Raw genomic sequence first — 10,843 nt, 5'->3', positions numbered from 1 at the left:
TTAGTTTCATTTCTGTTGTGGCGCCTGTTCGTCTTGTCAGTCATACATTAGAGATGGGAGGATCCTGCTCCAAGAATACTCCATTGGACTGTTTTCTCACTAATTTTAAATTGGCTTTTTCCCCCGAGCAGGAGGACAAATATGGGGTTAAATTTTCTCGTGGAAAATTTCGCTCCCTGTATCAATTGGAGTGGCCGGCCTTTGGAGTTGTATGGCCAGCAGAGGGCTCCTTTGACCCGAGCCTTTGCCGGGCGGTATGGAAGAAGGTCACCGGACACCCTAGCCATCCTGATCAGTTTACATATATCAATATCTGGGTTCAGGCTTGTCAGAAGCCTCCAGCTTGGTTGCAGCATTGTTCCCTATGAACGAGCTCTCGCATTTTGGTTATGACCCCAAGTAAAGCCCGAGAGGCCAAAGCCCGAGCTCCCAAGCCAGTGCTCTCCCAAGATCCTGACCCCTTAGATCTTGAAATAAGACCTCCACCTTATGCAGAGCCATCATCCTCCTCTGATAAGATCGGCCCCAGATCTCGAAACCTTTTCTATCCTCCTCTTCCTGAAGAAGAAAAATCTCCAGATTCTGTAACCTCCCCTTCTCACACACGAACAGGAGTCTCTTATGGGCCCAGCAGGGCTCCCACTGAAGGGACTAGTTCAGTTCCTCTTCTGCCTCTTAGGGAAATAGAACAGGGTCATTATGTTTATATCCCTTTCTCTACCAGTGATTTGTATAATTGGAAACATCAAAATCCCCCTTTTTCAGAGAAACCCCAGGCTTTGATCTCCCTCCTAGAATCTGTGTTTCATACCCATGACCCAACCTGGGATGATTGCCAGCAACTTCTCCAAGCCCTTTTTACCTCTGAAGAAAGAGAAAGAATTTGAGGACAGGCCATAAAATCGGTGTTAGGAGGATCAGAGGGCCCACTCAATGAACAACAGTGGGCCTGCATTGAGGCACAACTTCCGTCCACCCATCCCCCATGGCAAGCTAATTCCTGGGGTAGGAGAGAAGCGCTCCACAACTACCATCAGCATCTCCTAGCTGGCTTGAGGGGAGCCACTCGAAAGCCTACCAATTTGAGCAAGGTAAGCGAGGTCCTTCAAGGACCTGAGGAATCCCCTTCTGCCTTTCTGGAGCATCTGTTGGAAGCATACCGTACGTATACTCCAATTGACCCAGATGCCCCAGTAAATTGACAGACAATTAATTTGGCTTTTGTTACTCAGTCAGCCCCAGATATTAGAAAGAAACTGCAGGGGATGGAAGGATTTGAGGGGGAAAATAGGGAAAAGTTGATGAGTGTGGCAATGAAAGTGTTTAACAATAGGGATCCTTTTGAAGATAGAATGGCTAAAAAGATAGGAAAGGCGAATATTGCTGCCTTGGCAAATGGAGGTTTTGTCCAGAAGGAAGGAAAAAACAAAAAGGAGGATAAAAATAAACTATGGCCCTCACTAGAAAAGGATCAATGTGCATATTGCAAGGATAAGGGCCATTATGAGAAGGATTGTGAAAAGTTAAAAAGAAAGAGACAGAAAGAAACTAAAAAGGAAAGAGATGGAGTTCTCTTGGTTATTGAAGAAGATTGACGGGGCCAGGGCTCATGGTTGCTTGACCCCAATGAGCCTATGGTAACTTTAGAAATAGGGGGAACAGATTTCCAATTCATTGTGGGCACTGGCACAGCCCACTCTGTCCTGAAGACCCCCCTTGGCACTCTTTCTTCCCTAAAGTCCTCCATCACTGGGGCCACAAGGAAGTCGGCCTCTTATCCTTGGACCACTAAACGAACTGTAAATCTGGGAAAAGGCATCGTTACTCATTCTTTCTTAGTTATCCCGGAGTGCCCCTACCCGCTGCTAGGGAGAGATTTGCTATGAAAATTGGGGGCTGTTATTTCTTTTGAGCCTGAGGGAGGGACTTTCGAATTTAAACCATGCTTTACCATTATGATAACAGTTCCCCTTGAAGATGAATTCAAATTGCTAAAAGAGGGCTCAGAACCTCCTGAACAAAAATGGGATTATCTTCAGAAGTTTCCCCGAGTATGGGCTGAAACAAATCCACCTGGTCTAGCCAAACACCATGCCCCTGTGGTGGTTCAATTGCTGGCCTCTGCCACCCCCACCCATGTATGTCAGTACCCCCTCCGACTGGAGGCCAAAATAGGAATATCCAAACACATCCGCCAACTCCAGGAAGCTGGCATCCTGGTCCCATGCCAATCAGCCTGGAATACACCCCTGCTTCCTGTGAGGAAACCTAGCACTTCAGACTTCAGACCAGTACAGGATTTATGGGAAGTAAACAGCCGGGTGGAGACTGTTCACCCAATGGTACCCAACCCCTATACTCTGTTGAGTCTCATCCCTCCTGATCATGTGTGGTACTCAGTATTAGACCTCAAGGATGCATTTTTCAGTCTGCCTCTAGCACCTGTAAGCCAGCCCCTCTTTGCCTTTGAATGGACTGACCCAGACACCAGAACTACTGGACAACTGACATGGACCCAGTTGCCACAGGAGTTCAAAAACTCCCCCACTCTGTTCGGAGAAGCTCTCAGCAAAGATCTGCAAGAGGTAAGAAAACTGTTTCCCCAGGCGACTATTCTTCAGTATGTCCATGACCTCCTAGTGGTGACTTCGACTGATAAAGACTGTGTTGCAGCCACTGAGGGCCTCCTGAAAGCCCTCCAGGACTTGGGATATCAGGTGTCTTGGAAGAAAGCTCAGCTCTGCTGGACCAAGGTAAACTACTTGGGTTATATTCTTGAAAAGGGAAAGAGGAGGCTGGCAGAATTGAAAGTATCCACAATTCTCCAGATTCCGAAGCCGGGCTCAAAGAAACAGGTGCGAGAGTTCCTAGGGGCAGTTGGCTATTGCAGGATTTGGAGTCCTGGCTTTGCTGAGATTGCCAAACCCCTGCATGAGGCCACTGCAGGAGGAAATACACCCCTCGAATGGACCGAGGCTTGCCAGCAGGCATTTCAATTGCTTAAGACTGCACTCGCATCGGCACCAGCCCTGGCATTGCCAGACTTAAACAAACCCTTCACCCTGTATGTGGCAGAGAAAAACGGGGTAGCTAAGGGAGTGATTACTCAGCTTTTGGGGCCATGGAAGTGGCCTGTGGCATACCTCTCAAAAAGGCTCGACCCAGTGGCCCGAGGGTGGCCTACTTGTTTGAGGACAGTAGCAGCAGCAGCTGCTTTAACCCGAGAGGCTGATAAATTAACCTTTGGACAGGATTTGACTTTGATTACTCCCCATGCCATTGAGCCCCTGTTAAATAGTTCACCTAGCAAATGGTTGTCTAATGCCAGGCTGTTACAATATCAAGGACTCCTGTTAGAACAGCCACGCATTAAGTTTGCCACCACAGCTAGCCTCAATCCGGCTACTCTACTCCCAGAATCTGACGAACAAATGCCCATCCATGATTGTCTCGAGACTCTTGAAAATTTGAGGGGAGGATGTCTGGACCTAATGGACCAAGCCCTCCCCCACGCAGAGATAACTTTCTGTACTGATGGGTGCAGTTTCGTTCGGGATGGCATATGATATGCTGGAGCGGCGGTAGTCAACCAGGACCAACAGGTAAAATGGGAACAGGGACTACCTCAAGGGACCTCAGCTCAGAGAGCTGAGCTGATTGCCTTGACCAAGGCTCTGGAATTGGGAAAAGGAAAAAGGATAAATATATTCACTGGTAGCCATTATGCTTTTGCCACTGCCCATGTACATGGGGAAATTTATCAACATAGAGGATTATTGACCTCTGGAGAAAGGAAATCAAAAATAAGACTGAGATATTGGCATTGCTACAAGCAATCTGGTTACCTCGAGAGGTCGCCATCATCCATTGTCGTGAGCACCAGAGGGGGCTTAGCCCCGAGACGATTGGTAATAATGCTGCTGATCAGGCAGCAAAACAAGCTGCCCAAAAATCAGTGGGGAGGCAAATGGTTCTGCTTCCCATGCCGGTGCTCCCAGAAAAACCGGAATACACAGATAAAGAAAAAAAGGAAATGAACAGGAAACATTGGACTCGAGGAGAACATGGATGATTGACGACTAAAGATGGAAAGGTGGTGCTCCCAGCTGCTGTAGCAGATATGTTACTGTGAGAACTACATGAGTCTACCCACCTTGGTGAAAAAAGGATGATGGCTGCCCTGCAACCTCATTTCATCAGCAAGGGATTAGCCCAAAAGGCCCAGGACATGGTGAGACGATGCCCAACCTGCCTCAAGGTAAATGCATATCGGGTAACCGGGCCCCCTGGGGTCCAACACAGAGGACTAACTCCAGGAGAACATTGGGAATTGGACTTTACTGAAATGAAACCAGGCATGTATGGGTACAAATACCTGCTAGCTTTTGTGGATACATTTTCAGGATGGGTAGAAGCATACCCCACTAAGAAGGAGACAGCTGAAGTAACAGTTAAGAAACTCCTGACAGAGATAGTTCCCCGTTTTGGTTTGCCCTTAGCCTTGGGGCCTGACAATGGCCCAGCCTTTACGGCTAAGATATCTAAATTAATTAGTAATATTCTTGGAATAAAATGGAATCTGCATTGTGCCTATAGGACTCAAAGTTCAGGACAGGTAGAAAGAACAAATCAAACTTTAAAGGAGATTTTGACTAAATTATGTTTGGAGACTGAACTAGGTTGGGTAGAGCTTCTCCCTTTTGCCCTCCTCCAAACGAGGTGTACTCCTAAGCCTCCCCTCAATTTGTCCCCCTTCCAGATTGTTTATGGGTGATCTCCCCCAATCATTTCATTAATAGATGTAGAATTAAAGGAAAAGTTTTCCCACCTTCAACTCCTTAAATCCTTAAAGGCAGTTCATCAGCTTCAGTCAGAGCTACATGAGACATTACAAAAGAAAATGACTAGTCCAAATGAAAAACCTTTACAACCTTTACCCTATAAGCCAGGAGATTTGGTTTTTATTTGCAGGTTTGATTCCAAGACCCTGGAACCTCACTGGAAAGGACCGGTTCCTGTTGTCCTGTCAACTCCTTTGGCGGTGAAGGTGGCTGGACATTCTGCCTGGATACATCACAACCATCTGAAAGCAGGACCCCCCACAGATGTCGGAAAGGACCAGGCCACCAAAAGCTAAGATTGGAGCGGGTTGGAGATGTTTCACCTTCATGATAATATTCTCTGGGACACTGGCAGTATTGCCCCCAAGAGGACTAGATCACACAAAAAATGTATGGATTCAATTGGCAAACTCACTTAACCTATCTGAATTTTGTTTAAATGTTGATGTAAATTTCCATTATGTGCTGGGAAGTTGTCTTATCCCAATATGCACCCCTTTAGAATTAATACAGCCCTATACTCTATTTAAGGATATTCCAGGAAAAAAAAACTTACTTATATGGATAGTTATAATTGGGGACCTGTCACATGCCATAAGCCTAAAAATGCTGTCAAATTATATACGCCTGAAGTGATTATGTCAAATAAGACTGAATGTGCTGTATATGAAGGATGTACAACTAAATGTCTGAAAATGAAACAACTGAAAGAAATGCCCTGCCATGTAAAACAAAAGATTGTATATAATAATTGCTATAGCTCCCTGCCAATAGGATGGTTTTATACCTGTGAAGGAGTAACCTTCAACTATATCCCAGCAAACTTAACTGAGACTCATTGCTGCTTGAGTCGTCTAGCTGTAGTACTTCCAGATAAAACTGATTTGATTGTGTCTAATAGAACTAGATGGTGGTCACCTTACACTGCGCCAAGGTGCGATGATGATGTAGGACTATTAACAGATGCCGAAGTAATAACGATGATAGCATCTTTTGTGGCCTTGCCTTCTATAGGAGTCCATGCTAAAAAGGCAGTACAAAAATTAGCATGCAAGGTGGTCAAAGGACTAAATGCTACTTCATCAGCCTTGGCATTAATTAACCAAGAGCTACAAGAACAGAGACAGGCAATCTTGGATAATAGAGCAGCAATAGACTATTTATTGCTCTTCCATCACCAAGGTTGTGAGAAAATTAAAAATATGTGTTGCTTCAATCTAACCAATAATGGTCCAAAGATTAAGGAGGAGATAGAACAATTAGAAGATCTGGCTCAGAAAGTACATGATGAGGATGGCGGAGATTTGTTTAAATGGCTAACCAAATGGCTGCCCAATTTACAATGGTTAAGACAACTATTCATTGCCATTATAATCATATGTATATGCTTATTATTATCATGCTGTTGTATACAATGGATGCCTACATTTATGCGTAAGATTACTTAGATTACAGAAAATCAGTGGGGAATGTGGGACTGCATGATTCCAAATTCAATTATTCCTCTAGCCTCTATTGTACTTATAAATTAATGGTTAAAAGGTGCTTGTTAGTTCTGGGATAATAGATAAAATCTGTAATGAAACAAAGTTCCTAAGTAAATTACTCAACCCCTTGTTTGTCCAGAGAATGAATGTTCCCGGGCCCACCATCTGTAGAACAATCCATCAGTATGTCTGCTGACCATCAGTACGTGACAGTCGGCCACTAACCTTTGTTCCTTTTCTCATAAATGTACATGTTAACTTCCCCCAACCCCCTATAAAAACAGCCTCAAACTCTGAGCCATTTGCCTCTCTTAGCTACTTTGCTCTGGGAGTGCCATCTGGCCAGACTAATAAAGGTCTGTTTTATTTTTCAACTTGTCCGGTGTGTTCCTTCCTGGGTGTTCGTCACTGCAGTCAGCTCCTCAGAGCATTTGGTAAGGCCCTTGGTCTTACAATATGGCCATTTTTTCCTTGTTTTCTGTTACTTATACCAGGAAGTCACTAGTCACTCTCTCTTATCTTGCTCAGGATAAATCTAGAACACAAAGTCCTTTCATTGTTATCTCTCCTTTATCCCCACCCTTCTTAGTCACCAGCAAGGTTTGTTTTCCCTGCCTTTGTAACCTTATTCTGGATCCACTCATCTGTCTCTTCTACCACAATACCACTCTGTCCTAAGTCATTTCATTTCCATCTGGACTACTATAATACACATCTTACTGAACCCCTACTTCTGTCCTTGTAAACTTATCACACATTTTCCAGTAAGAAGTCAGAATGAACACTGAAAATTATACATCAGATAATTTACATTCTCTGTTAAAAACTATGTAATTATGACTTCTTATAATAGTAAGAAAATATTAATATAAATTTATATTTTATATAAATATAAACATAATCTCAATTTTGATTTTCTCTTCAACCTCATTTATGCATACTACTTCTCTTTATGCATACTACTACAAATATTGGCCCCTTTTCTTTCTTTGCAGAAAATCATTACACTTATTTTTATTTTATGGTCTCTGAATTTGATGTTCATTGTGCTTAGAACACAGCTTCTTCTCCTCTTCCTCCTATTCATCATCAATCTTCTGCTCTTCCACTTTTCCTTGTCCTCCTCCTCTTTCTTCTTCATCTCTTTCTCCTTCTCCTCCTTTTTCATTTTCTTCCTCTTCCTCTTCCTGCTCCTCCTCTTCTTCCTTTTTCTCCTCATTCTCTACTCTCTTCTTCTGGCTCCAATTTCAGTTTTGCCAGAACTTTTATCAAAGATCAAATGCATGTGTGATCATTAGTCATTATTTCCAGCTTCACTGGATTAAGAAATGCCTAGTAAGGGCTGGGGATTTATCTCAGTGGTTCTGCCACCTGCCTCACAAGCACAAGGTCCTGAGTTCTATCCCTGGTACAAAAAATAAAAAAGTACAAAGAATGGGCAGGGGATTTAGATCAGTGGTTCTCCTGCCTGCCCTGCAAGCACAAGGACCCAAGTTCAATCCTTGGTACAAAATAAAAAAGAAAGGAAGGAAGAAAGAAGTAAAGAAAGAAAGAAAGAAAGAAAGAAAGAAAAAGAAAAGAAAAGAAAGAAAGAAAGGCCTAGTGGATTAATAAAGCAAACTTCTGGGTTTGTCTCACTGGATCATAGAGGCATGACCTTGGGGACTATATCTGCTTCCTGGCCTCTTTGTCTCTTGTGTCATTCCCCTATTCTACATTCTTGTCTCTTGTGCTATATACCCCTATTCTACTTCCCCGCTGACTGATACAAAATGTAAATATAGTAAAACCTTGGTTTGCTAGCATAATTAATTCTAGAAACATGCTTGTAATCCAAAGCACTTGTGTATCAAAGCAAATTTCCCCATAAGAAATAATGGATGCAATTCAACATGGCTGAATAGTGCAGGAGCCACATTGGAATTACTCAGAGAAAATCAACTAAAAACAGAGGTAATTGGAAGAAAGGGAGAGACATACACCCTGAGGCCAAAATATAGGCAAAGGACTGTAAATAACTGGTGAAGCAGCCCACAGAGCTACCTGTGGGACCTCCGCCTCAGCATGGAGCAGGAACCGCCATTCTGGGAAGTTCCCCCAAAACTGATGGGCTGCAATAGTATGGCAAACACAAGTCATACAGGATATATTTGGGATATAAGATCCCTCACCTCTTTTACTTTCCTCCAAACAGAAGATTTTGCAGCCTGGAAGCAAATTTCACCAGCACACACAGGTGTGAGTACCCAGGAAGTTGCTCTCTTCCTGATGGGCAGCCAGTTTTTTCTTCTTTTTTTATTGTGTGCCATAGTGGCTAACTGGAACTTCTAGTAGCAACGAGGATAGGAACAGCAGTGGCAGAGGTGAAGATAGTAAGTGGATCAGCAGCACTACTCCTACACTGCTCCCAGCATCATGAGAGAGAAAGGGAACTGGGACTTAAGCAGCCTTGCGCCATGGTGGAACAATAAATAGGAAGTCAGTCCTCCCCCTGCCTTGCTCCCAACAAAGTGAGAGAGGAGAGAGCGGGGGAGTGAGTTGGCCAGTAACAATCTCCCCTGGTTCTGCTCCCAGCAGCATAAGAGGAGATAAATGTGCCAGTGGAGTGGAGCAGAGGAGGAAGTGCAAGAGCCAGGAGGGGCCAATTGTACATAGGACTGTGAGCAGCCTTGGACCATCTGTCTCTCTGAGATCACCACAGTAACTGGGCGAGCAATACTGAGATAAATAGTGTAAGGAGACATGGATGGGTTGCCAAGGGATATCCAGAAATTTGCTGGCTGAGTAGTCCGGTCCCAGGCCAGACTAGAGTCAAATCCAGTGTCACAGCTCAGCCCCACATCCAGCACTAATATTATTGCACACCTGACAGGGATACGTAGCACAGATTTGGGCTCTGACTTGAACACTACCACAGAACTGAGGAGGATGAATTTTATTGTATTGTTATTTGTTTGTTTGTTTTGTTTTCCTTTTTCTATCTTTTTTTGTTTTCTAGGTTTTTAGTTTGTTTTATTTTGTTCATGTTTTTTCTCTTTCAACTGTCTTTCTTGATGTTATTATATTTTCACGAGAGTGAACATTGTCCCTAATCTTTCTTGTTTGTTTCAATATTCATTTGCTTTCTTCTTCACTCTTTCTCTCCTGTTCTCCACTTTTCCAAGGCTTAGGTGAAGATTTTTGTCCTTCAGCCTCACTTCTATGATAATTTTCTTCATTTACCTCTCCATTTTTCCCCTATCCCTCTTGAATTTTGCCCTAACATGCTAAAAACAAGCTACTAAGAAAAACGTGCTGCATACAAGTTCCTGGTTTAGATTGAATTTGGTTATATAACTGTAGCTTTTCCTCCTATGGTTAAAAGTACCAAATTAATAATTACCACAATTTATCAGTTTCTAGCCTGTGCTTCATGATATTGATATTGTTAACTGTACTACTTTAGCCAGGGTGTCATACCTGTTTTAATCAGTTATTCTCCCTTGTATGACAACACTGTAATTATCTGGGGTCCTAACCATCACCATACTCCAATACCAAAGGACTCATGCTGAGACAAATACACAGCAACTTCTCATTCTTAATAAATTGGGAAGGTAGAATCTTGGGACAGACACAAAGGCCAAGAACCACCTATACTCAGAAGGTGTCTCTGAGAAATAGACATTTCCTAGGGAAGCCTTGATTCTAGTGATAAAGCTATCTGCTATAAAAAAATTTACAAGCATCAAACAAATAAAAATAAATCAAATTAAACAAATTAAAATAGAAGATGCAAAATAAAAATGCAACCCCAGACTTCCAGCCCACTCAGGACAAGTTCAGGGGACAAGATAGAAGAAATCAGAAGTCATCCATCTGAATTTTTTGAAATGGTAAAAACAGAAGTTAAGAAGAGACAACCCACAATGTGGGAAAAAATCTTCACCTGCTCTTCCTCAGACAAAGGTCTACTATCTCAAATCTATAAAGAACTTAAAAAGATCAAACCTCCCAAATTTAAAGACCCAATCCAAAAATGGGCATCTGAAATGAACAGAAATTTCTCAGACAAAGAAGTAGAAATAGCAAATAAATACATGAAAAAATGTTCAACATCACTGGTCATTCGAGAGATGCAAATGAAAACAATGCTGAGATTCCACCTCACTCCAGAAAGAATGGCTGCTATCATGAAATCAACCAATAACAAATGCTGGCAGGGCTGTGGGGAAAGAGGAACCCTGCTCCACTGCTGATGGGAGTGTAGACTGGTGCAACCACTGTAGAAATCAGTATGGAGATACCTCAAAGAACTAGGACTGGAAGTCCCATTTGACCCGGCTATTCCACTGCTGGGGATCTTCCCCAAAGAATTCAAAGAATCATACCACAGTGATATATGTGTGCCCATGTTCATAGCAGCACAGTTTGTAATAGCTAAAACTTGGAAACAGCCCAAATGCCCAGCAACTGGAGACTGGATAAAGAAAATGTGGTTTTTTTAATAAAATGGAGTACTACTCAGCCATAAAA

At 43.0% G+C, this 10,843-nt stretch overlaps 1 protein-coding gene across 1 annotated transcript; it reads left to right on the top strand.

The window, feature by feature from the left end:
* The first annotated feature begins 389 nt into the window (after positions 1–389).
* Positions 390–8,747, top strand: LOC147820870 (uncharacterized). The gene is given in 5 exon segments (XM_087203217.1): positions 390–584; positions 1,605–2,753; positions 3,770–3,908; positions 5,616–5,812; positions 8,640–8,747. Coding segments are annotated over 5 exon segments (1,788 nt in total).
* The last annotated feature ends 2,096 nt before the right edge of the window (positions 8,748–10,843 follow it).

The sequence above is a fragment of the Heterocephalus glaber genome, unplaced genomic scaffold (genome assembly GCF_053883595.1).
Source record: "Heterocephalus glaber isolate CG9 unplaced genomic scaffold, H.glaber_assembly_v1.0 deba00001790, whole genome shotgun sequence".
NCBI lineage: Eukaryota > Metazoa > Chordata > Mammalia > Rodentia > Bathyergidae > Heterocephalus > Heterocephalus glaber.
The sequence above is the reverse complement of the archived record's forward strand: the minus strand, read 5'-3'. Positions and strand labels throughout refer to the sequence as shown.